General features: G+C 45.1%; 1 protein-coding gene across 1 annotated transcript in view; it reads right to left on the reverse strand.

Annotated features, from left to right (window-relative positions):
* Positions 1 to 4,611: 4,611 nt before the first annotated feature.
* Positions 4,612 to 25,781, reverse strand: part of TBC1D1 (TBC1 (tre-2/USP6, BUB2, cdc16) domain family, member 1) — a 378,557-nt gene continuing 357,387 nt past the window's right edge. The window contains exons 19-20 of the mRNA XM_006895424.1: positions 13,290 to 13,463; positions 4,612 to 4,812 (exon numbers count right to left, since the gene is read on the reverse strand). Coding sequence (XP_006895486.1) covers positions 4,612 to 4,812; positions 13,290 to 13,463 — 375 coding nt within the window. The remainder of the gene's footprint in view (positions 4,813 to 13,289; positions 13,464 to 25,781) is intronic.

Consider the following 25,781-nt stretch of genomic DNA (forward strand, 5'->3'; position numbering starts at 1 on the left):
ACTTCTGGGCTGGAAAGTGAAACTCCAAAGTTGAAAGAGAAAAAGAGAAAGGGGGGAGGGGAGAGGGGGGAGAGAGAGAGAGGAGAGGGGAGAGGGGAGTGGAAAGAGCGAGTGAGAGAGAGCGTGCAAAAACAATAGTGTGAGCTTCGATTGTTTATTGTTTTCTTGCTCTTATTTAATGTGAAGCCAATACTCTCGGGTAATGTAAGAAGAGGTCCCAAAGCCAATGCTATTAAATATTCAAAACAATAAAATACCATGTGGAAAGATGCCCTCAAATGGCAACTCCTTTATTTTATCTGGTGGAATTACTCGGCATTATGGAGTGGACTGTGTCCTCCCAGAAATGCGTATTATGAATCTTAACTGCCATGCCTGTGGCTCTAATCCCATTTGGGAATAAGGCTGACTTTCTTAGGTTAATGAGGCAGGGTTGGTGTAGAGTGTCTTGTTAATCTCTTTTGAGCTATAGGGAAGATTTAAACAAACAAGAGAAAGTACAGAGCAAGAGAAATGCCAAGTCACATGAAGAGCATCCAAGAGCAGAAGCTCAGAGACCAGGATCTTCCTCCACACCAACAAAAGCCTCCCCAGATGCGACTTGCTCTTGCGTTTCTAGCCTCCTACACTTGGGAAAATCAGTACTGGTGGGATTCCCATGATAAGAGAACCACGGAACTCACTCAGGACCCAGGCATTTTGTTTGTTCTGGTTGTTGTCGTTAAGTGCCAATGGGCTATGGCTTTTAGTGACCCCATGAAGAGACTGGAACTTGTCCCATCTTGCACCAACATGCTCACGCCATTGCTACAGTCACAGTGTCAATCCACCTAGCGCAGGGTTCCCCTTTTTGCTAATTCTCTATCTTCCCCACAACTTTTTCTCAGAATTGACCCCTACCTATGAACAAACCTGACAAAAATGTATATGAGGCCAATTTTCACCATGTAGGCCTCTAAGGAGAACTGATTGCATTTCCTCCAGGACAGACTTGTTTTTTTGGCAGTCCATAGTGTAATGAATACTTTGCCAAGATTACAATTCAAAGACATTAATTTTTCTTTAATCATCCTTATTATCCAACTTGTAGATGTGCTGAAAGTAACTGAAAGTATCATTATACAGGTATTAAATACCATGACACCATAATATACCGTGACCAGGCTCACCCTAGTCTTTTAATTGACATCCGTGCTCTCACTGTGGTGAGGTCCTGGACTGTCACTCATCTGTCAGTTTGCAGTACCATGGTGGCTTGCATGTTGCTATGATGCCAGAAGCTATGCTACTGGTATTTCAAATACTAGCAGGATTACCCATGGCTGACAGGTTTCAGTAGAGCTGACAGACTAAGAAGCAGAGCTGGCATCCACTTCTGAGCTTATAGGCTTTAAGAAACTCTGTGGATAATGGAAGAACACTATCCCCTGGTTGAAAGATACTCAAAATGCAACTGGGGAAGAGCTGTCTACTCTACCACAATGATGTAGATGGAATATTCATTTGCTAAAGTGGCAAGACTCAAAATGAGGACAGACAGCTGTAAACATTCATTAATGATGGGAGCATGAAATAGAGGAAGAATGAATCAAGGAAATAAGGATGTATAATTTTTCCTAGAACTGCTGAAATCTGACACATAGAACAAGAGTTCCAAGCACCAATCATTTAGGCATTATTAAGTGCTGTTGAGCCACGGGGATTCACAGCAACCCTATGAACAACAGATCTCCCGTACCATTCTCATAATCTCTGACATGCTCGAATCCAATGTTGCAGTTACTTTACCAAGCAGCTTTGTTGAGGGTCTTCCTGTCTCTGACCCTTCATCTTTCTCAGCAAGATGTATTTTCCAAGGACTGGCCCCTCCTGAAAAAATGCCCAGAATGAGTGAGATGGAAATTCCACCATTCTTGACTCTCAGGCCAAGGCAGGTTTGCCTTCTCCAACACCACAATTTAAAGGCATCAATTCTTCTGTCAATGCAAATCATTGTCCACCTTTCAGTTGCATAGAAAGCAACAGAAAATACCATGATACCATGGCTTACATCAGGCACATCCTAATCTTTAAACTGATATCCTTGCTCTTCAGCACTCTGAAGAAGTCCTTGACTGCACATTTCCCCCAGTGTAACATCTTTTGATTTCTTGACTGCTATTCTAGTGTATTAAGAGATGATGAGGATGGCACAGGTTAGGACAGGGTTGAGGTCTGTTGTTTACAGGGTTGCTGGGTTATACTCAACTTGATGGCACATAGCACCACCACTACCATGGGAACTGCCACAAGAACCACTGGTGGCTTAGTGGTTAAGGAGCTGTACTGTCAGTCAACAGATACGAGGTTCGAATCTATCAGTTGTTCCTTGGGAAAAAGATGGGCAATCTCCTCCCACGTGACTGACAGTCTCTGAAAGCCCACGGGAGGGTCAAGCATGAGTCAGTTCTGATTTCACAGTTCTTAACAACAACAATTCTATGAGAGGTACTGATTGTGGATCCATGTAAAATGAAATCACTGGGCATATAAATGTTGGTCCTGTGGTGAGAATTTTTGTTTTCTTGATGATTAGGTGTAATCCATATCTAAGGCTGTAGTTTTTTAATCTTCTTCAGTAAGTGTTTCAAGTCTTCTTAAATTTTAGAGATTTAGAATGACATGGAACATGGCACAAGACAATCATTTCTTTCATTCTATGCTTAAGAGAGACCCCAGCATGGACAGAAATGAAGCTGTATAGTTACATTTATAAATGGAGAGACAAGAGAGTTTCTCCCCGAATTGTCCTTTGCCTCCTCGATGTGTTTCCTCTATTGTACGTGGGGTCATTCTAGAGTTGGGAGTTGACTTGACAGCAAGAGATTACTAGCATCTTAGAAAAACTGTAGTTAGCTGTCATGTATCATAGCCCAAGACCAGTTTTCCTTCCTTTTCAAAGTCCAGTCACATCTGGCCTTGATGAAAATCTTTATGCATCCTCCTCCTTCTGCAAGCAATCAGATTCCCAAGGGGCAGAGAAGACAGTGTGCCATGAAAAAATAAGAAAATATACATGATTCTATAATATGAATACAAAACTACAACAAAGGCATAAACAGAATTACAGGTCACTTGCTTGAACTATCTGGTAGGGTCTGCAGAAAATGGCACTCTCCTATAAAATGTTTATATATCATGATTTTTTATAAAAAATACTAAAGGAATAAATGAAAAGATATTAAGACATTCTTTATTGTTTTTAAAAAGAAAAATTCCCTTAAATACCAGGGATAGCCATTAAACTCAAGTTACCCAATCTAAAGAAATGCATCTCCGTTGTTCTCAACAGTCATCTAAAAACGAGCAAGAGTTAACTGCATCCGGCCAGTGATGTTTCTGAAGTCTATTCCCAGAAATCCTCTCTGGAAGGCTGAGGGGCTAGGGACTCTACGAGAGGACTCCCCTTGATCTCTCAGGCCTTTGAAATTCCATCTTTCTCCTCTCTCACTGGCCTTCAGTCAGTGCCTGCTAATAGCTGACCTTCCAGTGGGTTTTTGGAGGCTGTAAACCACATGGGAGGAGATTGCCCATTTTTCCTTTCAAGAAGCTGCTGGTGAATTTGAACCACTGGAGAGGTGAGGTCTTTGGGTGAGCACAACTCCCTACGGGCTAAGCCACTAGGAACATGTATTCTTCTTCAAGGCGACACTAAGGGTAAAACACTTGGCTGCTAACCAGTGTGTGGTCTGAACCCACCAGTCACTGTATGAGAGGACGAAGAGGCATTCTGTTTCTATAAAGATTTAACAGAGTTGGAAATCATCACATGGGATGGCCTAGTGGTAAGAAACTGCACTGCAATCCCAAAGGCACGTGGTTCAAATCCATCAGCTCCTCTGAGGGAGAAGGATGGGCCAACTCCTCCCAAGGGACTTACTGCCTCTGAAAACCCAGCGGAGGATCAGCTATGGGTCAGTTCCGAGTCAGGGGCACACAGCAACAACAACTCCTTTGTCCTACAGGGCTGCCAGAAGGTGGAGCCCACCTGATGGCAGTGGGGTGTTTTTTTTTAAATGTATGTTCTTCAGAGTCTTGGATGGTACAAACAGTAAGTATCCAGCTTTCTAACCAAAAGGTTGGAAGTCTGAACACACTCAGAGGTGCCTAAGAAGACAGACCTGGTGCTCTGCTTCCAAAAGCTCACAGTCAGAAAGACTTTATACAGCATTTCTACTGCACATACGAGGTCAACATGAGCTCAAATCAACTTGATGGCAATAGGTTCGACTTTTTTGTCTTCTGTGTGTTCTTCACAAATGAGGTGACAGTGAAAAATGAACCAACAAGGAAACATAAAGGTGCATTTATTCATGTCCATGCCATCTAAAACTACTGAGTACAGTAATCGGGAGCAGACGAGGGTCAACTTAGAACGTGAAACAACAAAAACAACATCTGCTCCCCATGAATCACGTCTTAGTTCAGCGTGCTGGCAAAGCCAGTCTTCTCCCTGAGAAGCACCTGCCACGCTTCCTTCTCTTTGCCAGCACTTCCTGGTTCTCGTCATTAAGGCCTGGACAGTGTGAGGTGTGCGATCTCCCCGTCCGAGGGGGTGCTCCGGGAAGGCTGTCAGTCACCGGCAGGCTCGGGCTGAGCGAGGGCCGGCTCGGTGCTGCTCCGCTCTGCCGCCTGCCGTCGTAGCTCCTCCACCGTCTGCAGCAGGGCAGCCCTCTCCAGCTCTAATGCCAGGGCTGCCTGCTTCAGCTTGCTTTCACTGGTCAGAAGCTTCTCCACTGTGGCTTCGAGGCTTTGGATCCTACCGTTCGCCACCTGGAGGATGAAAGAAGAAATAAGAAGGTAACAGCCCAGGGATAAACAAGGCTGAAATCCACTGAGCATTCCACTGTCCAGCCTGGAGGGCATGTTGGAGCCAGGCCTTGGCAAAACCAAGTCTTGTGTTTACTACCAGTTCTTCTGGACCACACAGGAAGACCTCATTCCCCAACTCCCACTGCAACCAGGCTGGACCAGGCCCTAAAAACATCCCCTGAGATTCAGCCTCCCCTGCCCTTTATGTGGAGGACCCAGAAGTCACGTGGAGACAATGCCATCACAATCTGGAGGAGTCCTGGGTCACTCGCCAGAGGGAAGAGAACGCTTCCTGGGGAAGAGGCAGGGCTTTGGGGAGAACAAATTAAACCTTTTCTGTATTAAGCCACTGAACTTTGGAAATTGCTTACTGCAGCTAGCCTAATTTGACTGCAAATACCTATATGGAAAAACTGATTTGCACTGACACAGTCAAAATGGTTTCTAAGTGAATGTCTAAGCAGAAACAAATCAAGACAAGTTGCACTGGGGAAGTCTGCTGTCAGGGACCTCTCCAGAGTACTGAGGAGCAATGATATCAGTCTAGAGACTATGGTGCACCCGATCCAGGCCATGATCTTTGCAATTACACTCTATGCATCAGAGAGCTAGACAATGACTAAGGATGAGAGAAGAAGAATTGATGCCTTTGAGTTGGTTTTGGAGAGAGTCTTGAAAATACCATGGACTACCTGGAGAACAAATAAGTCTGCCTTGGAGGCGGTGAAACCAAGTTTCTCCTTGGAGGCAAAGAGTTTGAAGCTCAGTCTCACACACTTTGGGCACATGCTCAGGAGGGAGCAGTCCTTGGAGAGAGACATCACGCTCAGAAGGGTGGAGGGACAGCGCAGGAGAGGAAGACCTCAGATGAGATGGACTGACACAATAACTGCGGCAATAGGGGTAGGTGTGTTGGAGTCAGTGAGACTGGCTCAGGATAGGGCAGGCAACAGCTGTTGTACATAAGGTCACAATGAGCAGGAAACTTGACAGCACACAACAACAATTAGAGTAACAGAGAATGTGAGTAACAGGAGAAGGATGGGCAATCTCCTCCTGTGCAATGAAGTGCCTCTGAAAAGCCACGGGAGGGTCAGCTATGTGTCAGTTCTGACTCTATGATACACAACAACAAGAACAACAACAGAATAACAGAAGCAGTCGCAGGAGTAAAGTATGTGTGCCACACTAACTGAAAGGTCTGTGATTTGATTCGACCTGGCCAGTGGCCTCATTTAAGGACTTACACCCTCAGAAACTCAATGGAAGGCAGTTCCCATAGATAGGGTGGGATGGACTTTACATTAATGGGGCTTTGGGTTTATCTTGTTTTTAGAAGAGAAACAGGTGTCACAAGGGACGTGAGGTTTTGCCCCAAACTTGTCTGAGTGCTAAGCATGGTTAAGTATTTTAAGAGCTGACTGGTTACCTCACAGACTCATTACTACCCCCCAAGGAGAGGCTTACGTATACCTTCCAACTGAGGAGGCTCTCAATTTACATCACTGGCATCTTAGTCAACTCCTAATTACAGTGATCCTGTAGGACCAGCTACGGTTTCTAATGTTCTAGTGGTGCAGGGTGTAACATGAAGGGCTGCTAGCCCAAAGGCCAGTGGTTCAAAGCTGCTCCATGGGAGAAAGATGGGCAAGTTTTCCCTAAGATTTATAGACATGGAAACCTGATGGTGGGTAATTATGAGTCAGAATTCCCCCCAAAGCAGTGAGTAAACTTTATAGAAACAACTGTTTGATTCTTCTCCTGTGCAGTGGGTGATGGGTAGGTTCAAAGTGCCAATCTTTCAGTTGAGTCAAGCATTTAAACACTGCCACTTGAGGCTCCTTTTTCAGCCCTGAGCAAATAATTAATGCCATTTACATAGATTTTTTTAAGTGCAACCAGGATTTTCCTTAGGGGCAAGGGTGGTGAACCTTTATCTCACATCCTTGGGGCTAGTTCTTAGAAAAGGGCATTATACTGGGAAAGGGAGAATGTCAGCCAAAGAGAGAATTAAAAATGTTCCCCTTGAAGAGAGAATTGAGCTCTGGTGGCCTAGTGGCAAGGAGTTGTGCTGTCAACTCAACAACACTCAGGCTGGATCTACCAGCTGGCTCTGCAGGAGATGAGGAATCTTCTCTCCCGTGCTTTATAGCCTCTGAAAACCTGACAGTTCTGAGTCAGTTCTCACTCAAGAGCACATAATAACACAGATTGACACAGTGACTGCAACAATGTGCTCAAGGGTGGCAGATGTCGTAAGGACAGAGCAGCTTCACATCTTTTGTTCATGGTGTCACTGTGAGTAAGATGAACTGATGTCACTTAACAATAATCTGAAGCACTTGTTGCAGAGGAGCAAAGACTGCAGCCTTCAATATGGATAGTGTCTCAATATCAAGAAAACAAAGATTCTTACCGCTGGACCAATAGGCATCATGGTGGACAGAGATGAGACTGAAACAGTGAACAACTTCATTTTACTTGGATCCACAATTAACACCCTTGGGATCAGCAGTACGGAAATAAGGACACACATTGTACTGGGGAAGTCTGCAGTTAGGAAACTCTCCAAATTATTGAGGAGTAATGATTTCTGAGGACTAAGGTGTGTCTGATTCAGGCCATAGTCTTTCCGATCACTTGCCATGCATCTGACGGCTGGACAATAATAAAGATGACAGCAGAAGAATTTATGCCTTTGAGCTGTGATGCTGGAGAAGAGCACTGAGCACCCCATGAACGGCCAAAAGAACAAGTATGTCTTGGAGAGGATGCAGCTGGACTGCTCTTTGGAGACAAGAATGGTGACGCTTTGTCTCACATACTTTGAGCATACTGCTGGGAGGGGCTATTCCTTGGAGAAGGACATGATGCTTGGAAGAGAGTAGAGTCGGTGAAGGAGAGTAAGGTAGATTCGACAAGGTAGACTGACAAAGTGAAGGCTGCAACGGTCTCTAGAATGTTAGGAAAGTTTGAGAATGGCACAGGATAGGACAAGATTCAGATCTACTGCTCATAGGGTTGTCAGGAGTCAGACTGAACTTGATGGCACTTAACAACAACAACAACAACACTCTTAACAATTGTCCTTCCCTCTCCAATCCGCTACGGCAGCTTCATAAGCAACGAATGTGCTGGTACCAGTGAGGTGGTGGGCTCCAGAGCAAACTGCAGGATTGCGCATGCTGGAGTCTTGAGCCCTCCCTGGCTTGTTCCTCAGGTCGTAGGGAGTTCTGGAAGGTTTAGGTCACCAGGTCAATGAGACATTACTTTGTCTGATGAATCCAGGTTTTCACCTTTTCATTTATTTTAAGTGGGAAAATGGTACATATCTTCAAAGAAAAACCTTATTTTGAAGAAGACAACACGTGTGCCAGACAATTCATGGCTCAGACCGTAGCCCTGGCTGCACCCCCACAACAATCAAAGCAGGACTAGAGAACTGGGGTCCTCGGCTTGCCAGGTAGGGCTGTCATGTTTCTGGTCTGTATATCCAAGCAACACTCTCTAGTTCTCAAAATCCCATCTCAGCGCCAGGCAGGCTCTCCCACTGCATTGTGGGGTAGAGCACAGATTTAACTGTTCTATATGGTCGTTTGACGTTCTGCAAGAATATCCAGTCTCCTGCTTAGTGGAAAGGAATTGTGCTCCTAAAGCAAAAGTATGTGGTTCAAATCTACCAGCTGCTCTGTGGGAGAAACATGGGCAATCTCTTCCTGTGCAATTTACTGCCCCTGAAAAATCCTCTGGAGGGTCAGCTAAGGGTTGATTTTGACGCAACAATATATGCAACAGAATGAGCCTGAGTGAGGCACTGGGGTTCAGTGGTAGAATTCTTGTCACCCACATGGGGAATGCTGTTGCTGTTGGGTGCTGTTGGGCAGGCCAACCATGACTCCAGAGAACTCTATGAAAAACATATCGAAACCCTGCCCTGTCCCATGCATGCCACCCTCACAATCAAGCCTGCTGCGTCAATCCATCTTGTGAGTCCTCTCTTTTGCTGACTTTCTACTTTTCCCAGAACGATGTCGGTATCCAAGGTCTGGACCCACTTGCCAACATGCCCAAAGGATGGACAGAGTCCCACCACCATTGCCTCTGAGGAGCACTCTGGTTGCCCTTCCTTCAAGATAGACCTGTTCGCTCTTTTGGCAGTCCATGAGATAGTCAGGACTCTTCAACACCACAGTTCATGTGGGGGAGACCTGGGTTCAATTCCCCACCAACGCACCTCACTCGCAGCTTCCACCTGTCTGTCAGAGGTTTGGGTTGCTGACAAGATGATGAACAGGTTCAGCAGATCTTCGAGACTAAGACACAAAGGGGAAAGGTCTGGCAATGTACTCTCAAAACTCAGCCAATGAAGTCCCTGTGGATGGCACTGATCTGATATACAACCAATCGAGGCATGGTGCAAGACTGGGGGACACGTCATTCCACTGTGCATGGGGATACCATAGATGGGGGCTGAGATGATGGTAGCTAACAACAACAGCAACAACCACAACAGCAACAGTCAGGCTGAAATCCCTTTATGGTACGAAACACACAGTGACCTTCCCACGGCTCCGGCCTCCCACAGCACCTCACTCCATGCTGGCTTGCAGCGACTTGGAGTTGATGATTATGAAAAATGAAAGTGCATGAGTCCTCGGCACCATCTGACATAGCACAGTTGTTAAGTGTCAGCTGCTAACCTGAAGGTCAGCAGTTCAAACCTACCAGTCACACTGAAGGAGAAGGATGTGGCAATCTGCTTCTGTAAAGATTACAGCCCTGGAGGCCTCACGGGGCAGTTCTAGTCTGTCCTGCTCGGCCAGTGTCAGAACAGACAGGGAGCCAGTAGGTCTGGTTGGGTTTCTATATGCAGTAACAGTCTTATGTATTCTTCCCGCCCCCAATAACATTTTATTTCAATTGTGATTTTAACGAGCATTTACAGAGAAGTTAGATTTTCATTCATTCATTGTTGCACATTTTACCCCCTTGCCCTCCCTCCTTCTCCAGTTCACTTTAAAAAAAAAAATTCATTCATTTGCAGAATTACCTTACCCCCTACCACATCTCAGTCCTCTTTACCATGATATATCTCTTCTTCTGGGCTGTTGTCGTATGTATAATGCCTAGTCATTCGTATATTCATTTTAGACAGTTCTTTCAACTGTTCCAATGCAGTGACCATTATCTATCCAAACTTATCCTATTCTCCTCCCAACCCCTCACATCAGACCTGCTTTATAACAGTGGTGCTATGCAGTATTTGTCCTTTTGTGATTGAGATATTTCACTCAGCATGATGTATTCTGGTGGTTATAGCCCTAACTAGAATGGTTAGGTCTCCAGCTTATAAACTCCATCTGTAAGTATTTAACAATAATAGAAGAAATGGGACTTTGGTATATGCCTGATAACTACACAAACCGGATAAAGCTAGAAAATAGGTCAACTTATTTATTCTACATATATGTTGTTGTTATGTGCCATCGAGTTGACTACACCTCATAGTGACTCTATATATAGAAGCTCTGAACCCTGCTTTGTTGTTGTTGTTGTTGTGTACCGTCAAGTTAAAAATGACCCATAGTGGCTCCTCCAATGGGTTTTTGAAGTCAGTTAATTGCACAGAAGTAGACTGTCATCCTTCTCCTGTGGAGCAGCTGGTGGATTTGAACCGCTTTCCTTCAGGATTTCAGTACAGATTCTTACCATTACTCCACCAGAGCTCTATCCTGACCCAACTCACTATTTCTGACATACCTACCCTCATCATCCCAGTTACTGTGTGCCAGGAAGTGTGAGGATGGTGCAGGATAGAACAGGGTTCAGATCTTTTGTTCATATGGTCGTTATGAGTTGTACTTGACTTGATGGCACACAACAACTGTGTCAGTCCACCTTATCCAGGGTCTTCCTCTCTTGTGCTGTTCCTAAACCCTTCCAAGCATGGTGTCCTTCTCCAAGCACTGATCCTTCCTGGCAACATGCCCAAACTATGTGAGACGGAGCCTCAAAATCCTAGCCTCTAAGGAGAAACTTGGTTTCACCCTCTCCAAGACAGGCCTGCTTGTTCTCTTGGCAGTCCATGGATGGTATGATCTCTTCGCCAGCACAATTCAAAGGCATCTATTCTTCTTCTGCTATCTTTTTTCATTGCCAGCTCGCTGATGCATAACAAGTAATTGTGAAGATCATGACCTGGATCAGGTACACCTTGACCGTTAGACTGACGTTGCTTTTCAGCACTCTGGAGAGGTCCCTGACAGCAGATTTTCCCAATGCAATCCGTCTTCTGATTTCTTGCCTGCTGATGCCAAGAGCACTGATTGCAGAGCTAAACAAGCTGTAATTGTTAACAACCTCAATCTCTTCTCCATCTATCATGGAGCTGCCAATTGGCCCAGTGATGAGAATCATCAAAGAAATACAAGCCACCTCATCAAAAGAAGACCTTTGCAGATGTTCTATCACCTGATGTCTTTCTTGAGGGATGTGGGTATCCGAGCAGATTTCACAACTTCCTGTCTTAACAATGAGAACAGACAGAAGCTGCACACAAATGCCTTCTGCCTTTTCTCACACAACCACCACGCAGGCATTGCTGTTATTGTGAGAAGCAGTTGAGTTGACCTAGACCCATCGTGGCCCACAAAATCCTGCTAGTTCTGTGCCACCCGTGGAACCAGTTGTAGATCAGACGATGTTTCATGTGACCCACAGTTTTCACTGTCATTTTTGTTAAGTTCCATTGAGTTGGAACTGAACCATAGCTGTCCCTCTAGTGGGTTTTCAGAGGCACTAAATTGCATGGGAAGACTGTCTTTCTCCCATGAAGCAGCTGGTGGATTCAAACTGTATACCTTTGTGTTGGCAGTGTAATACCCCAACAAAACACCCCTGTGATTTGGGTACTGCCCATTTTCACAAGTCAAATGATCCTAACGCAAATGTGGAATGTCTCCACTGTGTTAAATTTCTTTGAGGGGAATGTGTCCATCATGTTAAGCTTCAGGGGCATACTATTTGCTCAGAGGTCATTTTCAATTACTCACTGTACTGTACTATATAGACTCACGGGTTGTTGTGGTTTTTTAAAAAAATCTCCTAAGATCTTCTGCATTTCCAGCACCCTTCCTATTAAGCCAAGACTCTGTGGAGAAACGGCTACCATGGGCATATTTTCTCTTAAAACAACTCAATCTTCGATGGAGGGGAAAAGAAAGAAGCGAAGTGTCAAGAATATGACTGGTGGGCAAGATTGGGTAAGGAAAGCATGCTCTTTGTTCCCCAGTATATCTCTTCTGGGGTCTACGGGGATGCTTCGTGCTGGGAGGAAGAGATGTCAGACAAGGGCTGAGGTATCAGGCCATCCAATGCTGACCATGCTCACGGAGCTGCCACGATTGCCTCTGCAGGGCAGCCACTTTCTGAGGGAGTATCACAGGCTCAGTTCAAGACAGAAAGCTTATTCTAGGAATAGATACCTAATACGTACTTGGGCTTCTCCCACAGGGATGAAAACAACAAATGAATTAAAATACAAACTCACCTTCAAAACAACTCTTAATATAGACAGCTTTGCTGCCTACGTGTCACATTGGAAAAGAAGAGCAGATGATTACCTTGTTCTACGTGCTCGATGAAGGGGCTTCCTAAGCTACCAGGCATTCTGTCCCATGTGTCAAAGTGGGGGAACACTAGGAGCTAACAGAACTGGGGCCTCCTGCACCTCAGTGCTTACTCCATCTTACCGTTTTGTGCTCCTGCATAGTACCCATTAATGTGTCCACATATGCTTTTAGGGAGCTCTGGTGGCTCAGTGTAAGGCGTTGTGCTGCCAACCCAAAGGCACGTGTAGTTTCCGCCTGTGGGTTTTCCTGTCTCTGAAAACTTGCTCGCTGGTGAGCTCTGAGTTGGTTCAGACCAGAGGGCACATAACAGCATCTACTTGCACCCATGTTAAGATGGAAGCTTCCAAAAGGTAGAATCATACCCTTCACTGGTAAGAGTCTTCGTACTTGTACCAAGGACTCAGAGATAATCAGCACAGGATCTATCCTGTTGTCTGCTTTATGCTCCGAGCTGGTTTCACTGACAGAAGTGAATGCCCAGATCTCATGTTGTTCTCAAAGTACAACTGCCAGCTGTGGGCTGACATAGTCACACCACCCAGAGTTCACCCTGGGTCCTTCTCCCTGCAAGGGCAGTGGGGAAACAGCCTCTTTGAAAGGACTGTCTGACCTGAGAACAGGACAATCTGTATGTTCCTTAACAGAAGTGGCCAGTTTTCCTGGGACACCTTTGATCCCAACTATAAAAAGAGCAGGGCGAGGACGGGCCCCCGCTGATGGGAAAACTCAGCTGGCTGGGGCCTTTGGTGAGTTAATGAACTACCGAGTCCTTGCGGTCCAGGAAGAGGCTCTGAGCGCATGCCCTACCTGCAATTGTTCCAGAAGGTCAAGGTTCTGTTTGCGTAGGCTGCTGTTGGTTTTCTCTAGTTTGTCCATTCTTTGGTTGTCGCTGAGGGGAGCAGAGTCCATCAGCTCCTCCTGGAGCACGTGGTACTCCACTTCATACGCTTGTAGCTGCTTAGAGATGTCCATCTCAAATACCTGCCAGGCACAGAAAAGGCATCAGGTGCTGAAACATCTGTCTCTCTCACATACACATACACTTTCTCACTCTCTCACAAAAACATTTCCACAGTATTCACTGAGCATCTATCCTGAATTCAGCAGTGTGCCTGGTACTATAAAACACAGGTAAGGAACACAGAAATTCCATATGACCCAGCTATTCCTCTACTTGGAATATACCCTGAGAATAAGAATTGAGGCACAAACTGAGATTTGTACACCAATGTTCATAGCAGTATTATTCACCATTGCAAGAACATGGCAACAGCCTATATGTCTAACTACAAACGAATGGATTGAGAAATGATGGTACATTCACATAATGGAATACTATGCAGCATGCAAGAGCAATTACTTGGTAAATTATTACCTAACTTGGGAGGGATTGGAGAGCATTATGCTGAGTGAACTAACTCAGTCCCCCAAAGATAAATATTGCATAAGACCGTTATTGTAGAATGAGTATAAGGATCCAGGAGGGGTGGGAGAGGCTGGAAACAGAGGGATGTGGATGTACAGGGTGAAGAGGGGACTAATCATTGGTTTGTACAATTTGTTGGGTGTGGGGTGAAGGAAATGGAAAGAATTTGTTCGAATCTGTATTAGAATTTTGTAAATAAACTAGTAAAAAAAAACACAAGTAAGAAAAAAAACCAAGACGGTAGTAACTGTATCTGAGGTTGTAAGAAACATCCAGAAATAATGGCAAGGTAGCAATAAATTGCACAAGCTCTGATAGCAATCTTCCAAAAGCCAAAACCTCATTTTTAATAAGGTTTACTAAAAAAAAAGAAAAAGGAAAGAAAAAAAAAAAAAAAGTTTTGTTTTGTTTTGAGGATTTAATTATCTTCTCTGACAATTCTGTAAGCCTAGCTGCTTCATCCAGGGAGCTCAGGTGGCCTGGTGGTAAGAAGCTGCTGCAATCCCAAAGGCATGTGGTTTGAATCCACCAGCTGCTCTGAGAGAGAAGGAGGGGCAGTCTCCTCCTGAATGATAAACTGCCTCTGAAAACCCACTGGAAGGTCAGCTCTAGGTAGGTTCTGACTTGATGGCACACAACGCCACAAGAGATAGAGCAACTAAGGATTAAAATGAGTGAAGGAAAAAAGTCACAGCCCAATTTGCAGTTACCCAGTCAAAGTTTAATTATAGTTCAGTTGGGTCTGCAGAGTTACAAGAAGAGCTGAACAATGAAACTGTTTACTAAAAATCCCTCCGTGCACACAAGATATGCAGAAATGAGCCAAACTCACATGTCACCCACACAGATGAGTGAATAAGAAACAAAGCTCGAGTTGTCTTCCATCCCATCATAGTCACAGTGATGAAAACCGCACGTGTGAACAAGAACTCCACAGGGCAAAAGTGACTCAGGCTCTGCATGTGCGTACTTTCGCTTCATCGAGGCCAGGTGAGGAGATCGCAGAAGACAGGTGTGCTGGGGGCTCACTGCACCTCCTTCCTTTCCTGTTGATTTTATGGACTAACCCCTGTGGATGTGGCCGCCCAGGCCAGGAGGGAGGCCCTGTGTGCACCTGGAACATGAGGCGTGGCAGCCACACTGGGAGGACAAGGTAGACTTTAGGAGAGGAGCACCAGACTTGGCTCTGCACTGTCTCGGGAAAAGAATCTCCAGCACAATGAATGCAATGAAAAGTCTGGTTTCCCTCCTGGGAATTCGGTGAGCCAGAAAGGACAAGCCTTTATCTTTCCTGAAATAGGTCTTTCATAAAGACAAAAAGTACTGTGCTTCCGTTATCAACATTCCCAACCATCCTGTTTTATTTTCTTAATTTTAATCTTTCACCTTCCTGGTTTTCAAGGTCTTCTATGTCTAACAGTAATAATGTATAAAAGTTGTTCTTTGCCTACCAAGTAAAATGGTTGATGTGTGTTTATGGTTGGTGTGTGGAGCTTCCTGCATTAAAATGATCCTCTTTTTCTCCCTGTATCACCATCCCATTTCACAGAGGTGGCAACTGAGGCTCAAAGATGTTCAACTATCTGATGAGGCAGAACCTGGGGTGTCAGCTCTGAAATGAAGGAGGCATTAGTGACTATGAATGACCCTGAGCAAGGTACTTAGCCCTTTCAGGCCGTTTTTGTAGCCTTTAACTCTATCACTTCAAAAGTAAAGCAGTTGCGTTTCCAGAGTTGATTCTGCCTCACAGCGACCCCATGTGTTACAAAGTGGAACTGCTCCAGTGGGTTTTCTTGGCTGTTAGCTTTTCTGCTCCATTGCTGTGAATATGCACAGTAAAATATTCACCAATTCAACAATTTATACAATTCAGTGACATTCTTTGGCTTCTTTCAAGTTGTGAAACCATTTTCACCCACTTTTTTCTGATTCATTCTCCCACTGACATGAACACCATTACTCACTCAAGCTTCCTAGCTAAACTTTCTAGCTGCTATTGCCAATTTGATTGCAGATGCTGCTGTCGATAGATGATGTCCAGTCAACCCAATTCACAGCGACCCTGTGAACCACAGAATGAAACCTTGCCCTATCCTGTGCCATCCTTAAGCTCTCCATCTGGATTAAGCCCCCTGCTGCAGTCACATACTGACAGTTCTGTAAAGAGACACCATATTGTATGGTGTATATTCTTTCTAATTAAGCTAAACTGTTGTTTCTTTTAAAGATTTCAGGGAATATTTTAGGTTTTACGACAGTCTCAGGGCAATTGTTTTGAGGATTCATCTACTGCACATTTACAGAGACAGTTCACCAGGCTTTTTCTCTGCAGTACATTTGTGTAGGCTCAATCTTGAGGCTATCTCCTAACTGCAAACTACTTTGTCATCTACGAAATGATTCAGGGAAATTCTGCGTGTCCTATATGGACAGGTTAGCAGGCGCTCACTGTGGGCATGACCCCTGTATGCTTCACAAAAATGCTACAGGATTCCATGTCACAGAACTTCTGAACGGCTCCCATACAGTAAGAAGCACAAACGTGAAAACTGAGATTACATGGTGTTAGTGAGCAATTATAAATACGGCGCAGAGCAAATGTCACTGTGCACACAATGACTGCTCTTCCTCTGTGGTAATTTATTTTTACACGATCTCCAACCTGGACAGGCTTGGCAGTGTAGTCCTTGGTCTTTTCTGCGGATTGATGAGCTGCTGGGGTTAATGGCTCTCAGCTGTGCTCACAGGCGCACACTCCTCCCGGCCTCCATTAATCCCTAGGACGCATCCCGGGTCATAACCGCCTCTGCTTAATTGCATCATTATCTCCTGACTGCCAAGACACTTAGAGCCCTTGATTTTGCAGTTAGGCCCTGGAATGTATCCCAAACCCTGGCAGGGTGAGGCAGGGTGATGACAGGCAAGCCTAAGTCTCTTAACTGGCTTTCAGTCTTCTCGGCAATTGCTTGAGGAAGCGAGAGGCGACAGAGGCCCTTGTCCTTGAGCAGTGAAAGGACACAAGGGACCCTCTGGCAAATGCAGCTCCTGCTCAGTCCCACCCCCCTGTCCTCGGGCCGATGCCCACTCATGGTGACCCCATATGTTGCAGAGTGGAACTGCTCCTAGTGGCGATCTTTACAGAAGCAAATTGCCAGGCCTTTGTCCTGCGGAGCCACCGGATGTGTTTGAACTGTCAAACTTCATGTTAGTAGTTTGACTGCTTTGCCAGTGGCCACTGCAAGGCCACTCGGGCTTCTCAAGGAAAAGCAGACATGCCCATCTGAAATTAAAATGTAATCTTATTTGAGCAATCTTGTCCTGCAAGATTTGCCTCTGAAAATCCACTGGAGGGTTTGCTGTGGGTTGGTTACAACTCAGTGACACACAACCAACACCTTAGAGTACTTAACTCAGAGAAGCACAATCAACAAAGAGAGGGACTGACTGATGATGGGGGTGCAACGTCCAGTGTGAAGTCATTTCTCATCTTGGGTGATCTGGGGGCTCCACACAGGTGGTCTCTCCTCCCGTGGGAGATTCCAACTTAAGTTGGTACTAAATTCTGTTCTTCCAATTTTTTTTCCCTCCCACTCCGTCCAGGACCTTCTACCACAGTCCTGCTTACAGCAATCTGTTTGCTAGTCTCTCCAGACCACCTGTCACTTTCCAAAGCCGGAAGGACACAGTCACTGTGCAAGACGGATTGGCTCTCATCTTCTTTCCTCTATCTCAGAAGGATCCTTTTAGATTCATACTTATTAGGGATGCACTCCTGGGTGGTGCAACTAGTTAGCTGGGTGTGTGGCTGGGAAAGGAAAGGCTGAGAGTTCGAGTCCACCCCGCTACTCCTCTGAAGAAAGGTCTGGAGGTCTACTTAAAAAAAATCATCCACTGACAACTCTGTGGTGGACAGCTCGGCACGGACACCAGAGCATCACGATGGGGCCCTCCCATCACCTGGTTCTCTGTTTCTCAAGGTTTTCACACAAGTCTCAGAATCTGGAGGATGAAGACAAGTGAATCATGAAGTGGCTATTTTCATGTTTCGTTAGAAAGATAAACAGTCCCATTTGTTAAGTTACCAAAGCCACACAGCAACACTATAAACCATTTGAAAAACAAAGAGTGGCATCACCACCGGCAACTTCCATCATCTTGTTAAATTCGCCTTCATCTTTCCTTGAGAGGCATGCTTTCTTCACTGCAGACACAAGCATAAACCGTCCAACCCTACTGTTTCCATTCGGCGCTTTTCACAAGAGCTTTATCACGCTGTTATGTACTTTTCATGAGCATAACTGTAAACGGCTTCATGGTATCTCAGTGGTTCAACATACCAGGACCATATTCACCCATCCATCAACAGCTGGACAGCTGGTTACTTCCAAGTTTCTGATATAAACAATAATGCCAAGAAAATATCCTCGCACATATGGCTTTTCCCATGTTTTGGATTCTTTCCCAAGGATGTATTCCAAGGAGTGGAAATACAGAGTCGAAAGGTATGAATCTCTTCCTGGCATGTGATGCAGATCGCCAAGTCACTTTTCAAATGGCGATGATCAATGTACAAGGCCATTCGCAACACAAGGGTGTACGAGATAGAGCATGTCCTTGGCGCTAGATCGTGACATTACAGGATCTCATTGTGTCAGCCTGGTAGGTAAAGCATCCTGTTTTATTTAAACTGAAATTACTCACGAGGCTAAGTATTTTCCCAGATATCTGTTTATGAGCTGGATCTCCTCTTTGGTGAGCTGAGCTGTCTATGTTCTTGGCTCACTTGCTCTCAGAGGCTCTGTGTCTCTCTTCGCTGTCTGTGGACACTGTACAATTCACCATTAATTCCATGTCTGTAGAATCCGCCACATACTCTTCCTGCCCTCTCCCCCGAGTCCCAGGGCCGACCCAGGGCGGGCCAGTGGACACCGTCTCCTGGGTATCTGCCAGAAGGGGTGCACTGCCTTGGGTTAACAGAAAAAACAATAACCCAGCCAACTAAGAGATGGTCTGCTTTTTATTACACCATATGGGAGCAATTCTAAATGATGCCAGCAGTAAAACACTCCTCCCACAGTGCTCCACCCACCCACTTGCTATGGCACCGCACGGTCTTTAAAACCCTGGCTGGTTGGTGAACGGTGTAAAATGCCCAAGCTGCGAGGGTCTCTCCAGGGGCAGTGTCAGGGCACTGGGCAGAAGTGGTCTGGGGAGGCGGGTGTTCTCTGCACACAGGAATATCAGCAGGTTTTTTTACCTTCCAGCTCCAGCAGAATAAGGACTTTGGTGTAGTTTCAACCAAGTTGCTCCCAGCAGCTTCCCTCATCTTGATAAATACAGACTGTGACTCAGCAGGTTTGGAGTGGCCCCCCCCCCCCCCCCCCCCCCCCCACACACACACACACACACACACACACACACACACACACACACACACTCTGATCTGACACAGACTCCAGCTCATGGTGACCCCAAGTAGATAGCGTTTCTGATGAGCTCCCATGTGATCGGATGATCTGTGGGCCACACACTGTCAAGAGCCTGTTGTTAGGTGTCCTTGGGTCGACTCCTAGTGACCCTACGAAAAATAAATGGAAATCTCGCCCTATTCTGTGTCATCCTCATGATATGTGCCAATCTCAAGCCCACCAGAGCAGGCACTTGTCATTCCATCTCCTCAAGACTCTTCCTCTTTTTCACTGACCTTCTACTTTTCTCTTTAGTGAGGAAAGGCTGTTGGAAACAGGCTCTTTGCCCCAGTTGTCAAAGTGTTGGCAGCCTCCCCACCCCATCTCACCCTTTCAACTCTGGTTTTTCTTCCCTACCCTGGACCTGCACCATCGACCCAAAGGCATGCCATTCAAATCCACCAGCTGCTCCACGAGAGAAAGATGGGCAATCTCCTCCCGTGTGATTTACTGCTTCTGAAAACCGGCTGGAGGGCCAACTATGACTCGATGATACACAACAACAGCAGCAACAACAAACTGGACAGGAGACTTCATAGTTAGATGGTGGTCAGAGAAACAAGAGAACAGCACCAACTTCCTTGCAAGCAATCCTGTTTACTCCAAGTATCCTTTCTTCCTGGTCTCAATCAACTGGCAGAAGATCCTTATGGTTTCTATTCAAACAACAAACCCACACTGAAGAGTACGACAGAGGCTCCCATCCTGGACTCCCTCAACTGGGGAACGGCCCCTCCACGGCTGTTCCGAGCCACCTAATGCTCCAAAAACCTACTTTCTCTCCATCTGGGTGGCGGGTGTGTTCCATGCTGGGTCGTCCATGGAGAGGACATTCAAGGAAATGGAGCCATGGCTGTAACAGACCCTCTAGACAGCCTCTGTCCGGCCCCTGGCTGATCTGTGCACAGTATGTCCTGTCGCACGCAATGAATTCACGCATCATCTCTTCTCAGTGAACTTTCAAGGACCTGGGCTTGTGGGGCTGCCTCGGCTGCTGGCTGTCAACCCTGCTCTCTGAGGAAGGGTGCCTGGAAGGGGGGGTGAGGGGAGGGGCAGAAAAGGCAGAGAATGCTCACGTTCCAGATGGGAACTGGGAGGAGCAGGAGGGCTGCGAACTGCCTGCTGTTATTTCTGTGTCTCATCAAGACTTCAGGAAGAAATAAAACTGGAGCCCTAGAATGTAGATTTTGTGCTCCACACTCCCCTACCCAGATACTCCTAATTCCCTCCAAAGCCTGCACGCATCTGACTGCCAAGACGCCTCTCTGTTCTCTCACCCTATACTCTATGCATCTACTGGATCTTTTAATTACTTGTAGTTGTTAAACTACAGGCCATGGATCAGATTAACCAAGTGACTTTTGTCAATAAAGCTTTATTGCAACACAGTGCATTCACTCGGATGTCGTTCATGGACGCTTTAACACTACAGGAGAACCGAGGAGGTGCAGCGGAGCTGTGTTCTGGACTCCCCACACAAAACATGTGCTGACCCGGCTTTCAGCCGGTTTGTCTTTTAGTTGCAACTACAATGAACTCCTTCAAGTTCTAGCTGGAAGCACCTGGCCAATCTGTCTTCCAGGCCCCCACAAGCATGCATACAAGTCCCACTACAGTACCTGCCATACCTGTCATCACTGGGCTACACGAAACGCATGGTGAGGCCATGGACTTTGAAGCCACATGCCACGATCCCTGCTCTGCCATTTAGAGGTCCTCAGTAGGTGCCATGGTGTCTAGCACAACTCAGAACAACAGGTCTGAGCCCTGCCCTATCTCGTGCCATCTTCATCACCTCTGACACACTTGAGCCCATTATTGTAATCACTGTGTCAATCCAATTCCTTGAGGGTCTTCCTCTCTTTGCTTGACCCTCCACCTTTCTAAGGAACAGCCTCTCCTAGCAATGTGCCCAAAGTATGGGAGACAAAGTTTCACCATTCTTGCCTCTATGAAGCATTTTGGCTTCACATTTTCCAAGACAAGTCTGCATATTCCCTTGGCTGTCTATGAGATATTTAGTACCCTGCTCCGACACTAGGCATCAATTCTTCTCTGTCATCCTTGGAGAGCTCGACTTTAAAAACCCATCCTTTCACTCTTCAGCTGGGAAGTATGTGTAAGCACTTTGATGCGGCGTTTCCTCCTGGATTAACCCACTTAACCTCTCAGGAACGAGGCCATGACCAAATGAGATCATGTGTCTACACAGCTTCCCATGTAACTGGGCAGGCAGTAACAGCCAGACAGTCCAAGGTGTGCATACACACACTCAAGAGAAAAGCTCGGGAGAATAAAAGGCGAAGGGAGGCAGGGACTCCCTGTTCACTGGAGACAACACAGCCATGCTGTTGTGTGAGCCATCACAAAGTGCGACAGAGGCCGCAATGGACGACGCTGGGAAATCCTCTTCTAAGCCTCCGTGCTGCTCTCTCTGCCTCCACATCTAAGGTGGGGCAGCAGATGAGACTCACTGGAACCTCTGGGTTCCTACTAGACTAGAAAAATCTCCACAATGAGGAATTTTTAATTTTTTAATCAAAAGGCAGTTTTATTTTACAATTTGTTGTGAACTCACTGTGCCATGTTTTCATTAAATTTGGAACAAGTGATGTAAGTTCTAGGCCTATGAGAAGTCTGCCTGCTGACTCTGAAGTAACTGATACGGGAATCTCGTCCAGAAAATTCTTCACTGTCCTGGTTCTGGTCACTTCCAATGGTGACCTCATCACTCGGCACGGCAGCTCAGCCTTTTGCTGTCAGCAATCACTGCTAGGAGCCATTTTTCCTTATCCAGAGTAAAAAATATCAGTTCCCATCACAAACAATGCTCAGGTCTTCTGTTTATGGGTCGCTATGAGCTGTTTACGACTTGACGGCACCTAACAACAACACCACCACAAACCTGAACTATCAGCTCACTGTCTGAGCTATCATTTCCAGCTAACTTCACCAATTCAAACAGTAACATGCCAGACTTCCAAAGATTTCGAACCAAATTCTATGAGAGATCATGTCACAGAACAAACTTAAGGAATATACACAGTTAACACTGAAAAAAATGGGAATAACAGAACATTTAATTATGCTCAAATGAAACCTAGATCTAGACCAAGAAGCTGTTGTTTGAACAGAGCAGGGTTTAAAATCAAGAAAGATGTGTGTCAGGGCTGTATCCTTTCTCCATATCTATTCAATCTGAATGCTGACCAAATACTTCAAGAAGCTGAACTCTGTTAAGGAAAACATCACATCAGGATTGGAGGAAGACTCATCAGCAACCTGCATTATGCAGATTACATCACCTTGCTTGTTGCAAGTGAGGAGGAAAATGCTTTAAAACACTTGCTGCAGCAGATCAAAGCCTATCTACCCTTCAATATGGATTATATCTCAAGAACAAGGAAACAGAAATCCTCACCACCGGGTCAACAGGCAACATCATGATAGATGGAGAAAAGATGGAAGCTGTCAACAGCTTCATCTTACTTGGCTCCACAATCAACACTATTGGCATCAGCAGTCAAGAAATCCAAAGACAGACTGCACTGGGAAAGTCTGCTGTCAGGGACTTTTCCAAAGTATACAGGAGCAATGATGTCAGTTTAGAGCATAAGGTGCACCTGATTAAAGACATGGTCACTTCTTGTGTGAGAGCTAGACAATAAATAAGGATGATAGAAGACAAATTGATGCTTTTGAGTTGTGTGTTGCAGAACAATATTAAATATCCCATGAATTCCCATAAGAACAAATAGATACATCTTGGATAAAGTATCATCAATGCTCATAAAAGACAAGGATGGCGAAGCTTCATCTCATATACTCTGGGCTAAAAGGGGGTATTCCTTGGAAAGGGACATCATGCTAAAGAGAATAGGGCCTGCAATGAGATAGACTGACACGGTGACTGCAGCAATAAGCTGAAGTATGTCAGAAATGATGAGGATGGTGCAAGACAGGACGGGGTTTAGATTTATTCATAGGGTTGCTAAGAGTTGTAGCCAACAGCACATAACAACAACAACAACAATCACAACGGTGGGAGCTCTGGTGACCTAGTGGGTAAGGAGTGGGCTGGCTGCTAACTCAAAAGCACTTGATTTGAATCTATCAGCTGCTCTGGGCAAAAAAGATTGGCAGTCTCCTCCAGTGTGGTTCACAGACTCCGAAAACCTGTTGTATGGTCAGCTGTGGGCAGGTTCTTCCTCGATGGCACTTAACAACAACAGCAACATCAAAACTGTGTTATCAAAGAGCTGTCCCATGTACCAAAGAACAAATTCAGTAAGAGGAGGTAAGACAGTCCCTTAACAAATGGTGATAACAAAAGTGAATATATATTTGAAGGAACTGACACAAGATCCATACCTCCATAAAAAAAAAATTTAAAAAAAAATTAAAATTCCAATAGATCAATGACCTAAATAGAGCTGTTGTTAGGTGCCTTGAGTTGTGACTCTGAACAAAAGATCTGAATTTCGCCTTATCCTGAACTATCCTCAATTCTCTGATAAGCTCATCAGGCCACTTCTTACAGTCATTATGACAAGTCATCCCTTTGTAGGACCTCCTCGCTTTCTGTGACCTTCCGCTTTTTCTAGCATAATGTCCTTTTTTCAAGAACTGGTCCCTCCTGATAACATGCTTAAAGTATGTAAGTGGAAGTTCCACCACCTTTGCCTCTAAGAAGCATCCTGGCGGTGCTTCCTCCAAGACAGATCTGTCTAAAATGGTCTAAAACTTTAAAGGTCAACAAAGAAAAATCAGGGACAAATGTAGAGTATTTCATTTATGGCATATACAGATCATCAAACATAACATACAAACAGCAGAAGGGAGACTAGATGTCTGAGGCCTCATAAAAAAGAAATCCTCATGGGAATCAAGACAATTAGCCAAAGATTAAAAGAGAACCTACAGACTGGGAAACAACACTGGCAATGACACATTTAATAGCAGATTAATCTCTAAAATTTACAGAAAATTCCAGCAATTCAACAAGAAAAGGACAATACAATTTAAAAACAGTCAGAGGGCATGAAAAGACACTTCTTCAAGGACGACATTCAGATGGTCGACAAATACATGAAGATCACTAGCTATTAAAAAAACAGATGCAAATCAAACCAATAATAAGATATTATCTCTTCCAACAATAAAAGTGAAGTCAAGAAATCAGGAAGCAAATGCTGGTGAGGGTGTGGAGAGCTTGGAGCTCTGATATGCCTCTGATACTGTGCTGATAATGGTGTGACTACTGTGAAAAGCAGCTTGGTGTTTCCTTAAAAATCTGGATCTAGCAATTTCACTACTAGGTATACATCCTAAAGAGATGAGAGCTATGAGATAAATTAATATATTGGCAGCATCAGTATGGATGGTGAAGAGATTGAGATAGTTAACATCTTTAGTTTGCTTGGCTCCACAACCAACACTCTTGGTACTCTTGGTAACAGCAGCCAGGAAATCAGGAGACAAACTGCACTGGGAAAGTCAGTTGTGAGGGACCTCTCAAGAGTACTGAAGAGCAACGATGTCAGGCTAGAGACTAAGGTGCGACTGATCCAGGCTATAGTCTTCGCAATTACATGCTATGAACAGAGATTTGGACAGTGAATAGGGTTGACAGATAGAGAACTGATGCCTTTGAGCTGTGGTGCTGGAGAAGAGTATTGAATATTTCATGGACTGCTAGGAAAACAAACAGGTTTGTCCTGGAGAAGGTGAAGCCGGAATGCCCCTTGGAGCCAAGGATTTTGAAGTTTCGTCTGATATACTCTGGGCATGTTGCAAGGAGGACTGGTCCTTGGAGAGGGATATCATGTTTGGCAGAGTGGAGGGGCAGTGAAGGAGAGGAAGACCTTTGATGAGATGGATCGATTCTGTAACTGGAGCAGTGGGAATAAGTGCATTTGAGATGGCTAGGCTGGCACAGGATAGAACAGTGTTTAGAGCTCTTGTACATAGGGTCACTATGAGTTGCAAGCGACTCAATGGCACATAACAACAACAACAACACAACCAAGTTTATTGAAGCATTATTTGTAACAGCAGAGATGAAAATATCCAAGTGTCCATCAAGAGATAAAAAACCAAACTATGGGATATACAAGCAATGGAATATTACGCAACACTGAAGAATAATTCACAACACACCATATAACATGGATGAATCTAGAGGACCTAATGCTAAATAAAAGAAATTAGCCACAAAAGAACAAATATTATATGCACCAAAGAAAGGTTTACGTGTAGAAAGAAACATTACTGGATGGTTATTAGGGATGGGAAGGGAGAAAGAGGGAAATAAAACTGAGTTCACAGATGTTGTTGTGTACTGTTGAGTCGGAACCGACTCATAGCTGACCCTCTGGTGGGTTTTCAGAGGCCGTAAATCACAGA

The sequence above is a fragment of the Elephantulus edwardii genome, unplaced genomic scaffold (assembly GCF_000299155.1).
Source record: "Elephantulus edwardii isolate Elephantulus edwardi_28Jun2011 unplaced genomic scaffold, EleEdw1.0 scaffold00167, whole genome shotgun sequence".
In the NCBI taxonomy this organism is placed as follows: domain Eukaryota; kingdom Metazoa; phylum Chordata; class Mammalia; order Macroscelidea; family Macroscelididae; genus Elephantulus; species Elephantulus edwardii.